Source organism: Apus apus, chromosome 15, assembly GCF_020740795.1.
Source record: "Apus apus isolate bApuApu2 chromosome 15, bApuApu2.pri.cur, whole genome shotgun sequence".
Classification (NCBI taxonomy): Eukaryota; Metazoa; Chordata; class Aves; order Apodiformes; family Apodidae; genus Apus; species Apus apus.
The window spans coordinates 13,626,794-13,649,803 of record NC_067296.1 but is presented as its reverse complement, the minus strand read 5'-3'; the positions used below and the strand labels follow the sequence as shown (position 1 = coordinate 13,649,803).

General features: G+C 52.5%; 1 protein-coding gene across 3 annotated transcripts; it reads left to right on the top strand.

The window, feature by feature from the left end:
• The first annotated feature begins 493 nt into the window (after positions 1 to 493).
• EEF1A2 (eukaryotic translation elongation factor 1 alpha 2) lies at positions 494 to 15,061 on the top strand. Of its 3 annotated transcripts, none has more exons than XM_051632941.1 (8): positions 494 to 830; positions 2,214 to 2,436; positions 6,168 to 6,347; positions 7,379 to 7,675; positions 11,722 to 11,872; positions 13,253 to 13,509; positions 13,596 to 13,830; positions 14,714 to 15,061. In XM_051632941.1, the coding sequence occupies exons 2-8, from the start codon at positions 2,293 to 2,295 to the stop codon at positions 14,839 to 14,841; spliced, it is 1,392 nt and encodes a 463-aa protein (XP_051488901.1). In that variant the 5' UTR covers positions 494 to 830; positions 2,214 to 2,292; the 3' UTR covers positions 14,842 to 15,061. The 3 variants fall into 3 exon arrangements, with proteins under 3 accessions (XP_051488901.1, XP_051488903.1, XP_051488902.1); XM_051632943.1 differs by lacking the exon at positions 494 to 830 and adding an exon at positions 1,558 to 1,577; XM_051632942.1 differs by lacking the exon at positions 494 to 830 and adding an exon at positions 1,855 to 1,875.
• Positions 15,062 to 23,010: the final 7,949 nt, after the last annotated feature.

Here is a 23,010-nt window from a genome sequence, read left to right as displayed (position 1 = left end):
GGATTTCCATCATCCCCCCTCTCTTCCAAAAAGCTCTTCCTTCCATTTCCCTCTATCCTTCCATCTTCCTCCCATCCCTCTGTCCCCAATCTCTACTTCTCTATCTACCTCTCATGCCTTCATCTTCCATCCCTACATCTCTCCTATCTCTCCATCTTTCACCCCTCCATTTCCCTCCCATCCTTTGATCTTCCATCCTGCTGTCACCCTCCAGCCTCTACTTTCCACCCTTCCATCTTCCCATCCCTCAATCTTCCACCCCTTGGTCTCTCCCCCACCCCTCCATTTCTCCTATCCCTCTCTTTCTCCCTTCCCTCCATCTTCCTCCCATCCCTTTATCTTTCATTCTTCCTCCTCCTTCCTATCCCTCCATCTTCCACTTCTCCCATACCTTCATCTTCCTCCCAGCCCTTTATCTCCCATCCCTCCATCTTCCTCCCATCCCTTTATCTTTCATTCTTCCTCCTCCTTCCTATCCCTCCATCTTCCACTCTTCCACTTCTCCCACCCCTCCATCTTCCAACCCTTTATCTCCCATCCCTCCATCTTCCTCCCATCCCTTTATCTCCCATCCTTCCCATCCCTCCACCTTTCCTCCCTCCCAGCCCCGTTCCCCGTCTCTCTTTCTCCCCCCCCCCGCCTCTCATTTCTCCTCCTCCTCCTCCTCCTCCCCCCGGCGCCTCCTCCTCCTCCCCCGCCCGGTACCGCATTGCCGTAGTGCGGGGGGGCCGCTGCATTGCGCTGCCGCCGTCAATAGGTGGGCCCCTCCCGGGGAGATAAAGCCGCCGGAGCCCAAGCTGGCAGCCTCTGCCGCCCCGACCGCCGCTCCGGTAAGAGCTCCGGGACCCCCCCCGCGCCGGGCCGGGGTCCCTCCGCAGGGAGAAAGGGGGGGCCGGGAGCAGGGCTTTGGGGAGGGGGCAGTTCTGCCCCAGGGGATGCGGGGTTCAGTGCTTCCCCCCCCCCCCCTCAAGTCTGTATGCGTAGGGTGCTGCTGTGGGTGGGGGTTCCCCCCCCCCGGTAGGGAGGGAGAGGATGGGGCCAGGCCGTGCCTTCATCCCGCAGGTGCCTCTTCCCGCAGGTGGGAATAACCCGCTCCCACGCCCTCCCGCCGGCCTTTAGCTCCTTGGGGGGAAAAAAATAACAAAAAATCAAACAAATGCCCGGTTTCTAAGAGACCGCGCATCCCCCCCCCGCCCCCCGACCCCGCGGGGGGTGCGCAGGGGGCAGAGGGACCCGCACCCCGGGACCGGGGGAGCCAGCAGGGCCGGGCTGGGGCTGCTGACGGGCAGGGGGGGGACGGGGCAGCCGGGGCTCCCGCTCCCGGAGAGGCTCTTGGGGGGGATATCCCTGCCCGCAGGAACGAACCGCGGTCAGCCCGGCAAGCTCCCCCTGACCTCCTTTGGTGTTACGGGCAGGTCGGTGAAACTGGATGTTATGAGCCGTCAGATTGAAGCTCCTTGCTAGCTGTGCCGGGGGCGCGCGGCAGCTGCAGAGCCATGGCAACGCGGGGAGATGCCCGCACGGCTCCCCGGGCAGATCGGTTGGCGTTTTTAGCCTCCTCCCTCTGCTTCATCCAGGTTCATGGCAGCAAAAAATCACGCACCCCACCCCCCTCACCCCCCCCAGCCTGCGGGCTCAGCCCGCGCTGCTGAGCTTTCCCCCCCCCCCCTCGGGGCAGCGGGAAGGGGCTATTTTTGTCCGTCCCGTTTTGCGGCCACCAGGTTGTCACCCGAGCCTTGCGGGGTTTGGGAGGGCCGAGGGCAGCCTGCGGGGTCGGGCACCCACGGCTCCTCCCAGAGCTCCCACCAGACGGGAGGAGATGCCCTCAGGTTTGGAAAGACCGAGAAGGCGGTGGTAGAAGCTCTGAGGCTGGAGGCAGGTTTTTCCAGGGAGGAAGGGCACCTTCGAGGCAGCGATGACGTAGCCCTGGGAACTGGGGGGTCTCCAGGAGGGCGGTGGAGGGCAAGACGCTGAGAAACGTGGCGTCTTGCTGAGGCTTGGAGGCTGTACGTGGTGGCCAGAAATAGCCCAGCTGGCCTCCTCCGGGGGCGGGCTGGCTCCATCCCAGCCGGGGCAGAGCTGCCAGACGAGGCCGGGCACCCCCAGCAGGGCTGGGGTATCTCCAGCAGGATGGTGGGGCAAGGGAAGGAGAAGGCTGGGAGGATGCTGTCCCGGGGGCTCTTCTGACACTCCTGCCCTTTTCCCCTCTTCAGCCTCCCCACAAAGGCAGCTGCGTTCCCACAGCCCTCCCCTCCCGCGCCCGCCCCGGCCAGCCCTGCGTAGCCCAGCAACATGGGGAAGGAGAAGACACACATCAACATCGTCGTCATTGGGCATGTGGACTCTGGGAAATCCACCACCACCGGGCACCTCATCTACAAATGCGGGGGCATTGACAAAAGGACCATTGAGAAATTTGAGAAGGAGGCTGCCGAGGTGAGGAGCCTGTCCCTCAGCGTGCCCCCTACCCCACACTCCCACCCACATGGGTGCTCCACACTGATGGCCCAAGGGCAATATTCCCCTTTTCCTGGTGCTGACCTTCTCATACCTTCTCTTTCTCCCTTTGTTCCCACCTATTTTATCCCTCTGCACCCCTGGGTTTTCCCGACTTGTCTGGCCTTGGGAAAATAGGCCATTTGGGCACTCGCCACCCTCTTCTCCAGAGCTAGGAGACTCCCTGCTGCAGGCTGCTAATGAGGGCAGGGGCACAGTGAGGTCTGCAAGACGGGTGAGGGAACTGGTAATAATTGCCAGGATTCTGGAAAAGCCACAAACCGTGGTGCTTCAGGGCATGAAATTCCTTCCAAATATTGTGCACGAGGAGAAAAAACTTGATAATCCCTCAATGCCTTGTGCAGGACTTTCTGAATTTCACCCTGAAGCATCCACTTGCAGTGCCTGTTGGGGGCAAGGTGCTGCATGAGCTGCACCACTCGTTGGATCTAGTTTGTTTAATGAAAACCCTTCTCATTTTTCTGAGGCAGGTGGTCTGATGTGCAGCCTTTCATGCAGAAAAGCTGGCATGAAATGTTTAAGTTAAAATCTTATGTTTAACTCTTATAACGCTGGCATTTATAGCAATTTAATAGCAATGCAACTAGCAGGCTGTCACACAGCAAAGCACCAGCCAATACCTGTAACGTGCCAAACCCAGAGATTAAAGAGGAAGATATAGTCTGGGGTAGAAAAACGGGAATTAGAAGCTCTCAGAAATTAATGATGGTAAATTCTAGAGAGGTGGGTGAGCCAGGAAAAGCCTGGCTGTGTGATTGATAGGGCAGATCTGGTCTCTCAGAAGATGCCTTGTCGTCATCGTTCCAGGAATCTTTAATGCAGATATCCCTCCATTTATTATTTTTTAATTTTTTTTCCAGACAAATTCCCACATTTCGGTGGAGAAAAAAAAAAAAAAAAGGGTTTACAGAGCTGTCACTCTTGATTAGGTGTTTTGCTGCCTGCCTGTGTTAACCCTTTGAATTCACCGATAGTGTCGGAGCCAAACCACCTTTTTCCCAGCCCCCTTTTCCAGCCTGGAAGCACAGAGCTTCTTCCTTCACACAAGATGATCTCTCTTCCTCCTGTTCTAAAATGATCACTGATACCCCTCCATATATTTCCCCCCTTTCCCTACAGATCAGATATGAGGTGATTAGGTTATCAGAGCTGTGATTGCAGTTATTTAATTGAACAGACACTTTCACTGCCTTGCCAGAATACGCAGAACTGGGAGCTGCTATTAATAGCCTATTGACTGAGCTTACAGACTCCATTTTCTGATGCAGGGCTGGGGAAGGGTTTTCTTCCATTAGGTGGCATTCTCAGGAAATGGAGGCCTGTGTGCACCCAAAAAAGCCAACAACAAAAAAATCCAAACCAAAACAGGGTCTGATATTTTTCATAAAAGAAAAGAGAGGGGATTATTTTTTCTTCTTGACTCGGGCAGAGGTAACAGTATCTCCGAAAGAGCTGTTCTTTTTGTGAAGAAAAACATCAGTATTTGTGGTCTCCGAATAGAAAGCTGTCCCTCTGCTGGGGTTGGATGAAGGCAGATCAGGCTGTTTATGGCACTGAACAGGGAAGGTATTGTGCAAAGCTAGATAATACCCTGGGTTTTTTCAACAACCGCTCTGGGTAACTGAATATACCCCGTGAAAGGAGGGAAACGGTTTGCTAAATAAAGGCTCTCGTTTGTCTTCCAGTTACATACGATGCTGAGTCCTGGGGGGTTTCACATGGGCTGTTGGGCTGTTTGTGCACGTGGTTGTGGGTGCTGATCCCGCTCAGCTCCCGTGCCAGAGCTGGGGGTCTGCTCTGTGCCTCAGTTTCCCCATCCAGAAGTGAAGGAATAGGCTGCCAGTTGGTGGAAGGCAGTGGGATGTGCTGATTGAGCTCCTGCCCGAGAACTACCTGCTCATTGCACAAAATGCACCTTTCCTCGGTTACCTTCTACATTTCCAGCAGTAAACGAGGACACTCTAATGACCCCCTCCCTTTTTTCCCTGGCAAAAGGAGAGGTTTGATGTGTGTGTTGGAGAGGGTCCACCTCCAAGCTCCTGCTCTGCCCTCTCACTAAGCCCAATGCCAGGAGGATGCTTAGGAGCAGATATTTGATTCTGGATTTTTCTACCCCCTGACTGCCCTTCCTGCAGGCACCAGAGCTCACAGCTTCCCAGGGATGGGGCATCACCCTCTCGACCTGGCATCCCCTTCTAGGAGGGGGAGGCTCACCCCTGGCTTTAGGATTTTGCCCATAATCCTCCAGAGCAAGCTGCAAAGTCATCGCAGCCCTCAGCTCTTACATAAATGGGCTGGCACTGTTCATTCCTTGTGCTTCCCCAGCACAGGGCTGGAGTGCAAACCAGACCAGGGCTGACAGAGCAGACCCCAGGCAGGGCAGGTTCAGAAGTGATGCTGCATTAGCCTCCTTGGCAAGGACCATTACTGAAGCATTTGCTGTCTGCTGTCACGAAGCACTTCCCTCTGGACAAGTGATTTATAATTGCCCAGAATTAATTTTAAGCGTTGATACTCCAGGAGAAACTGTGGTTGCAGAGAACGCTGGGAAGGATGGATAGTTGTGAGTGGGTATCAAATCTCTGCTCTTCCACAGCAGTTAGAGCCCATTAAATCATCTGTAAATGACCTAAATTACATTTTCCATCTTAAAAAAAAAAAAAAAAAAAAGGCAGAAAGCCTCACATCTGAGGCCAAGAGCTGATGATCGATGCCAATTAACCCTTTGCCTTGGCTGGGCTCCCCAGCCTGCCCAGCACGTGGTGTGGTCAGCGAGGAGAGGTCTGTCCTGCCCCATCTCCATGGTGCCAGCATCCCAGCTCAGACTGGGTGCACCACCTCCCTGCTGGGCTGGGGGGGAAGTCCAGCTCTCCTTGGTGGCAAGATGTCAAAGGCCACCGACCCAGAGGAGAAAGTGAATCAGAAGTGACATCATGGTTTTACCAAGGACTGTGCTTTATCACCGGACAGGGACTGACTGCAGCTGATCTCACCCAGCCTGGTTTTATGCATTATGATGTTGGCTGAGATTTTGGCCATTTGGCAACGACAGTTGGTCTGGCTGCAGCTCTTCATGTGAATTCACACACTCTGTGGCAAAAATCGATCACATTTTTATTCTGCTCATAGCAACCATCTTGTGTTTCATTTTCTTTTAACCCATTCCCCTCCTGCACCCCTGTCAGCTGTGGGCTCACTCACGTGACAACACCCTTTCCCTCTAACCAGCTGTCTCACAGTTTGATTAACACAATGAAATGCAAAATAAGCAGCTTTCCACTGTTACTGTGTAATTCTGCAGCACCAGGATTTCCCAACAACAAAGCAGGACCATGGCATTTCATGGAGGAGACCTCATGGGTCACCAGCTCAAGTTTCTGCCCATCCAGCCCCACTCAAAAATTTACTTCACAGCTCTTCTGCCAGTATCACCTCCATCCTGTTGAGGAATCTGTTGAGAACTCTATCTCCTTTCACCTCCACTTATTAGTAAATGGATCATTGCCATTGAAATTAAGGAATCTTGCCTTCCATGTTTGCAGCTCAACCCTCTGCCTACCTGAGCCTGGGATTTGCCCTGGAGGGTGGGTTACTGGCACCACTGCCATGATCTTAGGTTTCTCACCAGCTTTTGACTTTGTGTTGGCCAGATGGGGAAGGGGTCCTTCAAATACGCCTGGGTGCTGGACAAGCTGAAGGCTGAGCGAGAGCGTGGCATCACCATTGACATCTCCCTGTGGAAGTTTGAGACCACCAAGTACTACATCACCATCATTGATGCACCTGGACACAGGGACTTCATCAAGAACATGATCACTGGGACCTCCCAGGTGAGAAATGGTGGCCAGGGGGTGGGGGTCTGCTAGAGGTGGGAGGCTGAGGCTTGCTGATGAACCCAGGGTCATGTAAGTGTTGTCGGAGTCATTTTGGAGGTGAGTAATTGAGACAGCAGACATCAAGTGCCATTGAGCAGAGTCCATGTAAGAGGCTGCCTAGCACCAGGTGACCCATCCTGAACTTCCATGGGTGTCTAGGAGAAAGGGTCTCCTTGGGCACAGAGAGGTGGTTTCTCTACCCCATTTCCCCTACTTGGAGGAGGTGGGAGTGAATATGGCCACTCTGGGAAGTGGGATGCTATGACCTACAGACCTTTGGGTAGAGAATGTCTCCCACGTTCTTTTAGGCTCAGCCAACTGAGTTATTCAAGAAACTTCCAACAGTCCTTTATGTTTTATTGGTGAAGGAGACTCCATGGATCTTTTCTGCTTAAACCACATCACGTTGCTGAACTCCATGGTCTCTTCCAGGATAGAGCAGCTTTCCCTCACAGCAGTATGAGACATCTGGCATCTCACTGTGGTTGATGAGTGCTAGATGAGCCTCACTGCATGCCCAGTGAGATTCCATGGTGATGCCAGTTGGGCTGGGCATGGCTTTCCATCAAACCCAGGCAGCTTCTGCTGTGGGTTCTGGGTACAGAAGTAGTCCAAGGAACACAGTTTGCGTGGCTGCAGTCTCATCCATCACCCAGGGAGAGAATTTACAAGAGTTCAGTAGGTTTTTAGCTAAGACCTAGGATGAGCGTCCCTGGGTGACCAAGAAGAGGTCCTGGTTAGACTTATGCAACACGGAGGGACCCGCTCTGGTTTCCAACCCATGTGGCAAAAACAATGCACAGTTGGTAAGTCTGAAATAAACTGGTTAGCTCAGTTTGGAGGTAGATCAGCAGGGTTATGGATAGCATGAATTTTGCCCAAGGCATGAGTAGTGTTCACCTTGGACTTATTCAGAGCTCTCAGGGGTGTCTCCAGGAGCAGAGCTCTCTGGGAGCAGAACCCATTCCTGATCTCCCTCCCCCCAGGCTGACTGCGCCGTCCTGATCGTTGCGGCTGGTGTGGGTGAATTTGAAGCTGGCATCTCCAAGAATGGGCAGACTCGTGAGCACGCCCTGCTGGCTTACACCCTGGGGGTGAAGCAGCTCATTGTGGGCATCAACAAGATGGATTCCACAGAGCCCCCCTACAGCGAGAAACGCTATGATGAGATCGTCAAGGAGGTCAGCGCCTACATCAAGAAGATCGGCTACAACCCAGCCACAGTCCCCTTCGTGCCCATCTCGGGCTGGCATGGAGACAACATGCTGGAGCCCTCTCCCAATGTAAGTCTGAGACTTTTCCTCCCACACCTTGACTATCGTGATCCATGCCAAAGCTGACCTCTGTGCTCGGAAAACATCCCATGCCCCGTTGTGCGTGAGGGCCTGTGTTGCCAGCATAAATGTGTTTGTCACGTAGCTCTGCTTGTGCCCAGCCAGGATGAATGGGCCCACTGTTGATGGGCACTCTGGCTGCTGTACCATGGCCAGGCACCCCAGCAGCTAAACATGAGCATCTTCAGGAGATGATCCTGGTGATTTAAAGGTTTCTCATTGTCAGACCCATGATGACATTAGAGCCATTGGCAGCAATTGTCACTCCCAGCAGGAACATCATGTGTGTGTCTTAGGGCACTGCTTTCTAAGGCAAATAGCATCATCTGGTTGCAGGCTTGGAACAGGTCCCACGTGTTGGGTACCCTTCCCCATCAGTGCCAGATACCACTGTGGTGGTTGCACCTCTGGTTCCAGTGCTGGGATCTCATTTCTTAAGGTGACTTTATCTTGAGGAGGTACCAGGATTCCCATGCCAAAACCATGGTTTTCTAGAGCATCCATTTGAGGCTGCTCTTTGCCCAGCTGATGTTTACAATGCCTCTTCTTCTGTGTGTTGGTGATGAAGATGGTTGGGGACACAATGGCAGGGTGCTCTGTGTGAGCCCTTGCCATTATTTTGTATGACAGCAGGGGATAAAGAAGAGATTGAAGAAAGATGGGAGCTTCTTAGCCAGCAGTCTGCCCAAACCAGTTGTTACTCTGACAGTGTTTTTTTCAGGAAAAAAAGCTGTCACAGTTTTAGACTTCTAAAGAAATGATGAGTTGGAAAGTTCTGGCCAGAGGAAGGTCCCTGCTCTCCTGCTGGCTTCTGGGTGACCTTGAGGAAGTTGCTCAGACCAGAAGCTCCTCTGCAATCTCTTGTGAAACCGATGGGAAACTTGATGCTTAAGGGGGCTGTAGGACATCACCTGTGGCTTATGGGGAGGGCTCTGAGATGAGGGAGGCAATGTATGGGTACAGCAGCAAGTGAGGGAGGTCAAGGATTGCAAGCCTGAGTTAGAGGAGTGCTCACACTGTCATGGATCTCAGTTCACAGCCTTGCATGGGAAAGGCCACTTGCTTGAGTCTAGCTTGGAAGGAAGGAATTTTTGGGGTGCTTGGGAGATTCCTGTCCCCTGTGGAGAAGAGCTGGGAAAAGGTCAATCACGGCCATGCCAAGCCTGGCCACATAGTTCCTGGGTGTCTCAAATCAGGCAGGCTCCAAATGTCAGCAGCTGCTGGGCTGGGAAGATGATCCCAAACAATTTTCCTATTAATAGTCTGCAGGGAGGAGACCCAGAGTAAGATGGAGCTTGCTGGCCTCCTTCCTCTGGATGGCTCTCAGAGCATGTTCTCAACATGATGCCCGAGAGAGAGCAGGGGCTGAAGTAACTCACCCCTCTGCCTTAAGGAGGTAGCTGCCTCCAGGGTGGATTCCCAGGAGCTGTCCCAGAAAGCCTGGCCAGAGGTCTGCATCAGCATGAGCTTTGCTGGAGCTGCTTCAGGGTCCTCCCCATGCTGTGGCTCCCAGAAGGTTCCCATCCTGCCTTTTCCAGGACATTGGTTTGGGACAGAGTCCTCTTTTCGATGTTGCACCCCATCTAGGACAGCTCAAGCAGGAAGCCAGCTTAGATACCTCTCTCCTCATGCCTCACCTGAAAAAGCTCTGCTTTTTATCCCTCGTAATTCCTGGCGGGGTTTCACTGAGGTACAAGGCTCTCAAGTGACTCCTCTGTCTGTCAGGGGACTCATCAGGAAGTGGGCATTACAGCTCTGACATCCCTGCAGCTCCTGTCACCTCTGGGCAAAGGGAGATGTGGTGACGCATCAGGTGGAGCCTGCTCCACGTGGGAGACTCCAGCCCACGTCCCTGTTGCACAGCAGCCCAAGGCCAACCACAGAAAATGACATCTGGGCTTTGCTTGCATCAAGGTTTAACATTTGAGAGCTTCTTGGCAAATGGGGCTTTAGGTGAAGCCAGATTTCTGATGCTGCAGCTGACAGAACTGGGCCAGAAGTGGTCTGGGAGACTTTCACCCCATGGGATGCTGCAACCCAAACACACCCAATCTGGTGGTGGCCTGGTGGAGGCTGCAGCCTCAGGGTTGGGGTTTGTGGGGTGGGATGTTGGGATGCTCACAGGCTGAGTAAAATCAGGGAACAGTGACTGCTCTGTGAAATGCACCTGGGGTGCAGAAGGGTTGGAGCTCAGCTTTCATTTCTGGGGATCTGAGCCTGCAATTCAGCCTGTCTGGCATTGGGGCTGGTCAGGTCCTGCTTTTGCCACAGGATTGGTGGAATAAGAATTGCTCTTTGGGAAACAGATCTGGGGAATACATAAGAGAGGTTTTACTTGGGCAGCCCTAGGAGGCAGCACAGAGAAGGTTTTTATGGATGATTCTCCCTCTGGGACCATGCTGAGGTTCCTCAGAGTGGATTTGCTCCCAGTAGGTGTCAAAGTTTGTCTGATTGGGATGGGAGCAGTCAGCATGGAAAGGAAAAGGGATGGCTCCTACAGCCAGGCACCATGGAGCAGAGGTTGCCATTCCTTCATGTGCCCAAGCCATGCAGAGGCAGAGGGACAGGAGCTGGGGGCATGTGGTGGCTGTTGCCCTGGCAGGCAGAGCTGGGGGCAGGTGGCAGTGGGAGCAGCTGCTGGCATGGGTGGAGGGGAGGGCTGAGTCATCCTGCTCATCACATGCAGCCCCATCACCAAGGGAGGGATTTGCCGGCTGGATTTATCGTTCCGCTGAGCTGTTATCCTGGCGCTGGGACCAGCTGCCTGGCCAGAGCTGCACAGCCCTGGGAAGGATCCCTCTGCAAAAGCATCCCTGAGCTCCTCCTGCCACTGTCACCAAGGGGAGCTGTCAGTGTCAGACGTGACCCTCTGAGGGAGGGGGACCTGCAGGCGTTTGGTGCAGGCTGAATTCCCTGGCTGGACCCAGCTCTTTCCCTTGCTCCTTCCCAAAAGCAGTGCAGATGCAGGATGGGAAACCAGGCCTGGCATAGCTGTGTCCTCCGAGACTAGCTGTGAAACCAGGGGCACTTTGGGAGTCCCATTTCACCCCCAGCCCTAAGGCACGGTGCCACTGATGTTGGTGCTGAAGGGAAAAACCATGTCCATAAGGTGTGTGGTGGAGCTGGGGCACAGATTCACATCTGAGTGGGAAAATATTGCCTTAACCTCTCTGTGCAGAGGAATGAGAATGACCTTGCAGACCCTCATCTCTGTTTGTTGTATCAGGGTTGTTTCAGACCCAGGACTGAATTTTTCTTGCCAACAAGCCGCAGGCATTGCTACAACTTCCAGATGTGCAGCATCACCCCAAGAGCACTGTCGTTCCCTGCATCAAACCGTGGCCTCTGCAGAGCACATTTCCCTACCCCTCTGCTTCTTTTTCAGCCAATTTTAGCTTCAAAGGTTCAATTTAGGGCAGGAGCACAGAGCATCTGGGAGAAATGATGCTGCCCTAGTACAAGTGCCAGGTTTCCACCATCCTCTCAAGCCAGGGTTTAAAAACCAAACCCTGGAAGAGTGATAAAAGGAGGGACTGGGGAGAAGGGTCTATCTGGGGTTCACCTTGAAGAAACTTGGTTCCCAGGACTGAAGATTTGGTGCTTTGTAGCTTGGATTTGGCTGGAGACCCTGTGGTCCCAGTGCCATCATTGCTGGAGGGTGGGATCCAGGCAGCTGGCATGGGGAGGCAATGTCCATGGGTTAGTGTTGGGAACGGGGACTGGGAGTTTGCTGAATTTAACCACTTCCATCCTTTTTGTGCTGTTCATGGGTGTTTATCATATTTCTAGGAGAGAGGGGACAGATTGTGAGCAAAGAGGTACAGATAAGCCTGCAGGGATGGTGGAGTGAAAATAACTTCCCAGTCCCCAGGTAAAGCCAAGACATGATTGGACTGACTCCATGAAGTTTTTCCGAGTGATATGTCTCTCTGGGATCACCTTTGGGTGCTGAGGACGGGCACACTCAGTGCATGTTGTTGCTGCTCTCTTTCCAGATGCCTTGGTTCAAAGGCTGGAAGGTGGAGCGCAAGGAAGGCAACGCCAGTGGGGTGTCCCTCTTGGAGGCCCTGGACACCATCCTGCCCCCCACCCGCCCCACAGATAAACCCCTGCGCCTGCCCCTCCAGGATGTCTACAAGATTGGAGGTGAGCAAAAGCTTTGCCACTCTCCCTCTGCCCTGTGCTTTTACCAGTCTTCCTTCCATGGGAATTAGGGAATGACATTTCCAGGTACTAGGAAACTGGAGGGATCAGACTCAGATGTTGGGGAGAAGAGTGTTATCTCCAGGGCAAAGACCCCATTGGAGACTGGGCTGTCTGGGGCTGGAGGGTGACATTGCTGAAGGTGCCCACAGCCTGGAGAGGAGCAGCAGGTTTGTGAGCTCTCCCCAGGGGACACCAGATGCCAAAACAGCTGCAAATTTGGCTGTCCCAGAGGTCACGGCTGGCAGGGCAAGGTGGAGGCAGCAAAAACGTGCTGGGGCCCAGATGAGGGACCAGACCAGTGGGGAGGGCCACTGGTGAAGCTCTGTGTGGTGGCTTGGCCATGGTCTGCCCAAGCTTCCCAAATGCTGGTGTCCATCACCAGCACCTCTGTCTGCCGAGCTGGACCATGTAGGGAGCGCGTCAGCCGCTGTGTCACCCTTCCTCTGGAGCAGTGACGGGGACACTTTTCTGAGCTATAAATACCCCGTGAGCTCTCTGACCTGTTGGCAGCAGCAAGCAGCCCTGCTGACTCCCCCGCTGCCAGATCAGGCAGGCACAGCCATTTCCAGCCCTTTTCCACACTTTTCCAAAGATGTGTGTGCTGCAGAAACCAGGCAGGGATTGAACGTGGAGTTTAGGAGGCTTTTTAATGCAGTCTTTTTTTTGCCAGGGGGATGAAAGGTGGTGAGCAGGTCTGTGTCCTCCCCTAGCTCAGCTACAAGATCTGGTTTCACCATGAGGCAGGTGCTTAGAGAGTAGAGACATGGTGGGACAGAGGAAGGTGGAGGCAACAGGGTGGATAGGGAGGAGCAGATGGGTACAGCCAACCTCCTCAACCTCTTTTCAATGTTGTTTCTCTTAATCCTTCTTCACCTGACTCCAATTGTGAGTTTTCCTGGGGGCTCCTGTGACACAGGGTGTAAAAAGTCCCCTTCTTTAATTAGCCACCCTTGTTCCCTGGCACAGCTGGGCTTCGTGTCATGGTGTAGCAACCAGGGAGGTGGAACATTGTTGTTGCACACTGTGACATGCCAGTCCTCCACGAAGGAGGTATCACAGCTGCTGCAAAAAGCTTCTAGGGCACATGGGTTGCTCGGGGCCTTTTGATTCTGTTGTTACTCCTGTTTTACAAAACATTGGGTAGAGTGGATGAACTCCTGGTATTTTTGAGGACACTAATATTGATCTTGCAGCTAAAACCTGTTTTTTGGAGGGTAAAAAGGGTGAAAACCACTGGAGAAATCTTTTTCTGCAGCCAGGCTGGCCCAGGGATATGCCAAGCAGATCACATTTTGTTCTACTCTGTCCTTGTCTCGGCAGGGATTGGGACAGTCCCCGTGGGCCGGGTGGAGACTGGCATCCTGAGGCCCGGCATGGTGGTCACCTTTGCACCCGTGAACATCACCACTGAGGTGAAGTCCGTGGAGATGCACCATGAGGCCCTGAGTGAGGCTCTGCCCGGGGACAACGTTGGCTTCAACGTGAAGAACGTTTCGGTCAAGGACATCCGCCGCGGGAACGTCTGCGGGGACAGCAAGTCGGACCCTCCGCAGGAGGCAGCACAGTTCACATCTCAGGTCAGCAGAGCTGGTGGTGCCAGCACTCCTGGTTTGTCACCATCCTCTGGCTCCCAGCCTTGCCCTGACACTGCTCTGTCCCCCAGGTGATCATCCTGAACCACCCCGGCCAGATCAGCGCTGGCTACTCGCCCGTCATCGACTGCCACACCGCACACATCGCCTGCAAGTTCGCCGAGCTGAAGGAGAAGATCGACCGGCGCTCCGGCAAGAAGCTGGAGGACAACCCCAAGTCCCTGAAATCGGGTGATGCAGCCATCGTGGAGATGATCCCTGGCAAGCCGATGTGTGTGGAGAGCTTCTCCCAGTACCCACCCCTCGGTAAGGGAAGGGCTCTTTGGAGGTCTCCTGTGGAAGAGCATGAAGGCTCTGAGGGTGCAGAGCTCACACCAGACGTGCTTAGCCTCTCCCAGTAGCCCCCACCAGTTAGACTGGGGAGGGAGCTGGGCATGTTTTGCTGCTCCCCTACATGCTGGGGCTGCAAAATCTGATGCACAAACTTTGTTAGGGCTGATGGGGTGGGACAGGCCTTCTGCTGAGCAGGGTGGCTCTTTCCAAAGGCAGGGCTGGGTTTTCCCTCTGGGAGCAGCAGGGTCTTTCCTTCAACTTCCTGATAGTTTCTGAAAGCAGAAATATTTTTCAGCTTCCCCGTCCCTGCTCTATAACACAAGTAGTCAGAGAAGAAAGGGAAGTTTGCTCAGCAGAGGACACCTTTTAATACAGAGGAATGTCATGCTTTCCTTGGATGATCTGACACATCTGGAAGCTTTAGCAATGCTGGGAGCTTGCAGAGAGCAGATGGGATTTAAATTTAATAAATAGTCATTGGAACAGAGAGGAGCATCAGGCTAGCTTGGTGATCAAACAGTTGTTGGTGGCTCAGGGGTTATTCCTGCAGGAACCTGCTGCAAGAACAGGGGTAATACATGGCACCATATGTGGTGCGTGTTGATCCCATCATCACCCAGAAGATCTCAGTCCTCGGGAAGCATCATCCCCAGTGTGCCTGCAAGCCCTGTGGGGTCAGGCAATGATATGCACAGGGTGGGTGATGGATCTGATCCCAAAACAGAGCTCCACAATGAGTCTTCAAACCCAGGGCTGGGGTGGAGGCAGGTCATGGCTTCATTTGATTTTGATTTCACATCCCAGGGAGGGCGAGGTGGCCACGTTACCCTCACATCCCCATCTCTCTTCCCCACAGGCCGCTTCGCTGTCCGTGACATGCGGCAGACCGTGGCCGTGGGCGTCATCAAGAATGTGGAGAAGAAAAGTGGTGGGGCTGGGAAAGTCACCAAGTCTGCCCAGAAGGCCCAGAAGGCTGGAAAATGAATCGTGGGCTCCCAGTGCATCGCGCAGAAACCATCCCTGACACCAGGACGCTGCCACCGTCTCCCCCGGGCGCATGTGTGCACATCAGCTTGTAAGAGTTTATATGTCAACGACTGGATGCTCACCATTAAGGTCCAGTGGAAATTCTTTAAAAGGAAAAGCATGTTCCAGCGTTTGTGAGGCTTCATGTTAATTTTACCAATAAAACTGGTACAACATCCACAGTGGGAAAAAAAACAACAAACAACAGCCAACCAAACTGACCCAAAACAAACAAACAAACAAACAAAACACCCAACCCAAACCAACCAACCCGAAAGGTGTGGAGCTCTGTGTGTGTGTCTGTCACTCTGAGGGGCTGGGTTTGGTGAATTTCCTGTAGTCCCACTTGGAGCAGGTGGTGGGGATGGGCACAGGCAGGGCTGGGGTGGAAATCTGGAGGGAGAGGAGAGCTTGGCACCCATAGTCAGGGTGTCACCCAGCACCCAGCCCTTCTCCAGCTCTTGCTCCTTGACTGGTGCAGGTGCTTGGGCTGATGCCCCCAGCAAAACAGCAGTTTTGATACTCTCCTTAAGCTGCTTAACCCTCTAATATCAATTATCAGGACCTTTATTGCAATTTTTTCCATGCAAAATAACCCTAAGCCAACCCCTAAAATTGCACCATTTCAAGAGGGAAAATACCCCCCCAGCCTCCTTGGAGGGCTGGCAGCATTGCTTTCATTCCTTAAAACACCCCATAATCTTGGGAGAAGTGGCCAGGGCTGCCTTCTCTCCTCACACATCCTTGTCTCACACACAACAAATCCTCCAGCCCTTTCCAAATAACATGACAGGAGCATTTCTCCCTGACCAAGCCCTATACTAGAGCCCAGACAGGACTCAGGACTCCCAAGAAGACCTAAAACTCAGGGTCTTCACCCAGGGTAATGTCTTGGCTCCCATTGCAAACTTGCAGCCTAGGGTGAGGTGTGGGCCTCTCCCCACTCCGCCCTGTGTCAGATGGGACGTCTGAAGGGTTGTGGTTGCCTGGTGGCTGGGAATGAGCAAAATGCCCCAGCCAGGAACTCTGAGGGGGGAACGGTGGGAGCACCGAGCGTGGGGAGGAGTGGGAGGTGGTATGGTGGGGCAGGGAGGTGGAGGGAGGAGGTGGAAGAGTGCTTCTGGGCATACTTCCAAGGGACATTTCCTCCCTGAAGGTGGGGTTAGGAGAATGCTGAGGCGTCCTGAGATTGTCTGTGCTCAAGACTTGGCTTTTAGGAGAAGCCACAGTGCTGGGAGCAGATGCCACGAGTGGGCTCTGTGAAGGACAGCACCACAGGAAGCCCTTCCCAGGAGAGCTCCAGAGGAACAAGGATCATTACTGTTTGTCTTGCAGAAGCCCTTAATGATCCTAATTAACATCTGACAATCTGCAGCCCTTAGTGTCCCCAGGCAGAGCCTCAAGGAGCTGAAGTGGAGCTGAATTACAGAGCATTGTGTGAAGCCATCACCACCTGCTCCCCACTGCTGTCCTCATGCATGAGCTGGTGGGACAGCAGACAGACACGTACCAACTCATTGAGCCACCTTCCCCAAAACTGGGTGTGCACAGGCCACCCAGGCTCCTTGCCCCTCCTCACACCCCCACAGCCACCAGCTTCCTCTGTAGAAATTGATGTCCAAGGTCTTTGCAGCTTCTGGGCTCTATGACATGCCGTGTCCTTGGCCTGCCACAAATTGGAAGGGGATGTGGGGATCCCTCCAGGCACAGCTCAGCTGCAGGGAAAGGCTTATTTCCCACTGTCAGTTTAATCCCATCTTCCCAGCTCCTGCATTTCCAGAGACATGTTGTCCTTGAGTCAGCACAGCAGACTTGTGCCCCTTCCTGGGTATTTCTAAGCAAGGCAGGAGAACATCATCATGTGCATGTTTTCCCTCCATCCTTAAAAGCATCAGGAACTGAACTCCTGTGGGAACATCCCTCCTGCGCTGTGCAGGAACCTCCAGCCCTCTGGTTCCCAACAGAAGTCAGTCCCTGGCACAGCAGGAGTGAGGACAACCTTGGGATCAGGTAAGAAGCAGAGAAGAACAGGCTTAAAGTCTGCCCTTGGTCCTCTGTAGCTATTTTTAAAACAACTGTAACAAAACTACAGCTACATTTCCATAGAAATACACCAGGGGAGCCGTGAAAGATGCTCTGGGAGAGATGCACAAGTGGGGTGATAATTAGTGGAGAAGCTGCAGAAAAGGAAAAACATAATACCCAGAGGAATTGACTCAAACCTGCTCACAGCAGGTCCAAATTTTCAGCCTCATTTCAGTGCTATTGGTAGCCGGGGTAACCTGCAGGATCAGACAGAAGATGCAGGCCCTGAAGTGAGAAGTTTGCAGCTGCAGCATCCCCTGTTTTGGGAGGTTTGGGTCAGGCTCAGTAGAGACACAGAATGAACAGAAATATTTTCATTTAGACCCACTCCAAAGCACGAGGTTCAAAAAAGAAAATCAAGTATGCTGAATTTCTGGGATGTGAAATCAAAATCCAATGAAGCCATGACCTGCTTCCACCCCAGCCTTGGGTCTGAAGTCTCATTGTGGAGTTGGGTTTTGGGATTGGATCAGTGACCCACCCTGTGCAAATCATTGCTTGACCCCCACAGGACTTGCAGGCAAGCAAGTTCCCCACGACTGGGGCCAATGTTTTGTTTGAGGTGGGTGACCCATTTTGGGGTTCTATCAAAATGATGAGCAACCTAACCTCACCCTGAAGTGGGCCACAGATGGCTTTCAGCAAACCTTGCAGTGAACTTGTCATTTTGAGAGCCATCAACACCATGAGAAAACAGGTGGGTGTTGCGTGGCCCGTGGCAGGTGGTATGTAGGGCTGTGCTGGTGAGAGGCCTTTAAAAACCTGATTCCTCCTCCAGTTCCTCCCCATCATGATCAGGTGTGCTGGGAACTCACAGCCAAGAACTCGGAGACATTTTTTCCTAGCAAACTTTTGGGTCTTTTTGGAGGTGTTTTTCAGCACTGCCCTCCCCGCAGGCGCTGTGTAGATGCTTCCCCTCCTCAGCAGTCTCAGCGATGCCATCTCGTGGAAAGAGGGACAAAGTCCTTCTGGATCAGCTGCCAAGGAGAGGAAATCCAGCCCCACATCCCACCTCTGCAAAGCCTGGCCCTGGCAGACAGCGTGTCCGCAGCGAAGTGAAGGGTAGAGCCTTGGGACCTGCAAAGTGCTTATTGCTGTTTCTGTGAAGACCAGAGTTTGCAAATGTTATTGCATTACCTGAAATTTAAAGCTCGTGGGGGGGAAATCACTAGAGGCTACAGGAAAGTCAAAGAGCACCTGGGCTGGCTTGCTCTTGAAGAGTCCATCAGCTCTTCAAGAGGGTGTTTGAGAAACCAATGGATCTGGGAAGAGGGAAAGAGAGGGAGGCACGAGGGGCTGGATGTGGACCAGAGTCCAGTTTGCTGAAGGGACGTCATCTCCAAGACCCCAGCATACCCTGAACATAGAACAGCACTGATGCCTCTTTGGGGTTTCCTGATGGAGAAGGGAAGACCCATGAATGGGACAATCTTCCAAGGTGTGAGTAGACACCTCTGCCCAGCCCCATTCTGGTGCTGGCTGTGCTCGTGGCACCCACTGAAGAAGGAGGAATGAGTAACTTCTCTTTTCCCACCTCTACCCCACAGGCCTCGTGTCTGGCTGTGCACCATTAATAATTTAAATGAAGTTTCCTCAGTCCACTGGAGCTGATTGGCCTACTCAGCAGGCACTCTGGGCTGCTCTAAAAAATTTATAAGGCTTTTGCAAGACTGCAAGTGGAATCTTTGCTGCAGATGCTGAGCTGGGTGAATTTGAGCCACCCACTGCCCTTCTGTGCTTGGAGGCGAGTTAAAGTATCAGCTGCAGCCCCTGCTCTGCCTGGACAGGTCCCTGCAGCATCCCAGCACAGGCACCACATTCCCAGTAAGCTGCTGGATCCCTTCATCTGCCACCAGTCTCCCAGGATGCTCTGCTGAACCTTAACCCACCGTGGGCAGTGAGGTCCTGCCTGTCTCATGTTGACTCAAAAGCCATGACATCTGATGTGTTTTCCACTATGGGAGAAGACCAAGTGACCTTCCAGCACGTTCCTGCTACCCTGGAAGCTGATGCCACCAGCTGCCAGGGAGGCCAAGGTGCACTTCCAGCCCCCTGCACACCAGCATCACCGGGGGACATCACACAAGTGGGTCCTGCTGGTGACAGAAGGGGAAAGGATGGAGGGTGATCCCCAAGTATTGTGTCTGTGATATCATGTTATATCCTACCCAGCAAAGGCTGCAGGTTTCTGAGCCCATGTTTTGGTGTGGAGTGGGCGTACAGGGGGGTGGTTGCCCGGGCCAACCCCTGCCGCTGCTCACACATCAGCATGAGGGGAAGGTCCTCTCCAATGTGCACCAACTCCAAGGACACCGAGTGGATATATTTTTCCCTGGCACAGACCTCAAGGGCCATGGTGACAAAGCCAGGGCAGCCCGTGCCAGGCAGGAAGTGGCTGTGATTAATGGAGCTGCTCCAGCCTCTTGGATGCTCTGAGCAGCTCCCATCAGAGCGATTGCTGCGAGGGTTACGTGCAGCAGCAGCTCAATGCACTTTGGTGCCTCAGGACACCTGCGGCCGTAGATCTCCACGGGGACCAGGGGAAATGTGCAGGGGGGTAGGGCACAGGGAGGAGTGTCTGAGGCTGAACCACATCTTCAGGTGGAGGTGAGGTCCCTCTCGCAGGGTGGCCTGAGCAGCTGAGCCCCTGCCAGCTGACTGCTTGCTGTCAGGCTGCCAACACAGCTGGTTTCTCAGCAGCCCCCCCTGCTCTTCCCACCACACAGGAGAGCACACAGAGATGCTGAGCGAGACATTTTGAAGGCACAGCCAGAGCGCTCAGATGCCCAGAGGACAGGAACATCCTTTGGACCTCTGTGTGAGAGACAAAGTTGCAAGAACAAAACAGGGGCTGCATAAAAATCAGGCTGGAAGGGAGGAAATGTCATCCTGCAGACACAGCACGGGCTGTGCCCGGGGGAGCCTGTCCTGGCTTGGTCCTGCCTGCCTTGGCAAATACTCAGGCACAGAGATGTTCAGCAGAGGCTTGCTGCCTCCCCAGAGATCCCCACTTGGGATCCAAAAGGAACCTCCAAGAAGCAGTTTCACAAGGAGAAGAACCAGGGGGTCCAGTTTACTGTGGATTTGTGTTTCGGAAACTCATGAGTGAGTTCTCTGATGTGCAATAGCTGTGTGCATGCAACACCATCTCCCTCAGTGGGGAGACTTCAGGGTTTCTGTCCTCCCTCTGATCATGTTTTTTCACTTGTAACAATCTGAAAAGTCCCCCTTGCTTTTAGTGGATGAAGATAACAATTGCCCATAAACTCTGCAGTTGTTGAAGGAGGGAAGAGAGAGGCAGATGCACATACACACGCTTTCCTTGGGACCTCAGGTGAAAGATAAATAAATCATAAACCCTTGCCTCTTCATGCTCTCTTGATTTCCCAGGTGTCCAGGCTGAAGGACTGAAGCAAGCCTGCAGCAAAAGCTCATGGTGCAGAGAAACTATGAATATAGTTACTTCCATAGTTGTTCTTTGTGTATGACACACTGGGTGCTGTGACAGAGGCAGGACCATGGAGGCAGCCAGGTCTGCCTGGCAATTTCCCAACAGAAAACTTTTAACCGAAAATATGGGTCAAAAATCAACTCTCTTGATTAACACCAACAACTGTCTTCCCTCTTGAATGTTTTTGGAAAGAAAAAAAAGGTACACACAAAAAAACAGGGAAAGCAGAGTTTGACATCTGGAAGGGATTTTTTTAAATCTCTCTTACAATAATGACAAGTTAAAATAATTAGCCTTAAAGCTTGTCAGTATTTTAGGGAAATAATATACAGCTCCCCAGGTGCTGTTACACCAAAAGAGCTGGAACCCCCACCTCTTGCCCCATCAACTTCTGCCCCATTCCCTAAACCCACTTTTTTTCTCACAGCAGCCTACCAAGGTGGGGTGGAATGCAGCTGTGGAAGGTCCCTCCCCTCCTAACCCAAGACACCTGGGACCATTTGGAGCCTATATATTTAGTTGGCTTCCCACTACTCCACCTACAGCAGAATAAAGCACTGAGCAAGCCTGTGTGCTCCTGCACAGCTCCTCTCTTGGCTAAGGCAGATGTGTCAGAGTTGGTAGCTATTTCAGTATGGGCTTTTTCTTTCTGATGACAATATCCAGTCCCTAAATATTCCTGCAGGTTTCAATTCAGCTTTGAGGTTGGTGGGAGACAGGTGCTTGAATGGGAACAAAGCACCTAGTGGGCTTTGTGGGAACAAGTCCCAACCAGGCTGCAGTTATCATGCTGGGAGGTGCTTTACTGGAAGCAGAGTCATTCCTGAGCTGGACCCTAAGCTCCCGAGACCTGACAAGACTGGAAGAGCACCCACACAAAACCAGGTCAGTTTTATTGCTATGAAGCTGTATGTTGTGAAAAGCAAAGTGCTTGTTTGGAGAAACTGGAAGGGAGCTGCTGATGGGAAGGAAGCCTTCTAAGTCGGTCCTCACCTCTGAGGGGTCACTTCCAAGGAGCTTGTGGTGGCCCTAGGGTTAGAGGGAGGAGGTTCTGGAGCAGCCTTGTCTTGGGGAAGGAGGTCTAAGAGGATACTGGTGACAGCGATTTGAGTTGTGGGGCTTTGGTCCTTGTGAATGTTGGAGAAGGCAGAAAACCAAGGAGGTCAGGAGGAATGACATGAGTGCTGGGACACATAAGGAATGACTAAGACAGCTAAATTTATGGAGTCTGGGAAAGGCAGGCTTAGGGCAACGTGGTCACAGGCTAAAAATACCTTCAAGGTAACAGTATAAATGAAGAAAAGGAATTGCATGTGGTCTCAAAGGAGGGTAGGGCAAGATCCAGAGCTGGAGACTGATGAGTGGGGTGTGAAGAGCAGAGATGGGGAAGGAGACCTGGTTGGTGAGGAATTTGCCTGGGAAGGAGGCTGAATGGGGCAGAAGCAGACTGGTCCAAAGGTGCCAGGGGCATGGGGGTGGGTGCTGGTCTCTGTGTGACCAACAGGCTTGTTTTCAGCTCTATGGGTGCTCTGAGTGTAACCAGTTTAACTCAACAGAATTCACCCTAACTTTGTTTTTTCCCTCTTGTGTCTCCTTCTATGTGCCCAGTCAAGTAACTGCTCCTTCCAGTGACTAGTTTTCTTTACACTCAGGACTCCACAGCACAAATGAATATTTAGACCTCAGCTTTTTTAATCTCTCTTAGAAAGGAGAAACGCTTTGTAGCTGAGAAAGGAGTTTGTGTGTCTCCAGGTTAATTCGGTGTAATTTGGGGAGATTTCTGGTCATGCAGACAAACACTTCCAGCTCAGCCCAATCTTGTAAGAAATGATTTGTCCTGAGTTTTGCTGCAGCAACTTCTAAGGAGGTTGGTGCTGTCTAAGAACAGGAGGGAAAGATGGGTGGCGGTGTGGAAATCTTGCACCCAGTAAATATGTAATATAAAATGTCTCTGTCAGATTGGAAAGGACCTCAAGAATCATCTGGTCCAACCTTTCTAGCTACTACTATAGCTTCAATTATCATCAATTTGTTGGTAGTAAACTGTGATTGAAGCATCTTCATGGCTGGGAGGGGTGGTCTCCTCATAGGCAGCTTCTCTGGTGTCTAATAGAGATGAGATTATGCTTCAGGATCCTCTTTGGCATTAGGGAGCCTCTGCCTCTCTAAGCTTCTAGTTTTCCTAAAAATTGACACAAACTTAATAAATGTTGAGGCTGATGACTGTCAGATTTGATTGAAACTGGACAGCCATCTGGTGCATCTTCATTTTAAGCTCATAAAAAAAAATCAGTGGTGATTCTCTGATGCTGTGATGCCAATAAAGGCCTTTGCTTTTTGCACAGTGCTCAGTTTGAAACTTTCTTGTCCTCAAGGTGGTCTTTCCACATCAGTGTTTTTGTATCTGGTCTTGGTTGCCACAGCTCCAAGGGCTGGAGTGGCCATCCCTTCTGGTGGCAGCAGGAGGCTGCAGACCCCAGGAAGGATTTTCAGATCAATGAGATAACACTGCGTCACTTGCCATTAGTCCTGTGCCCTTAGCAGCTCCAAATTTAAAATGTGCTTTTAGTCCTTTTCTTGATCCCATAAAA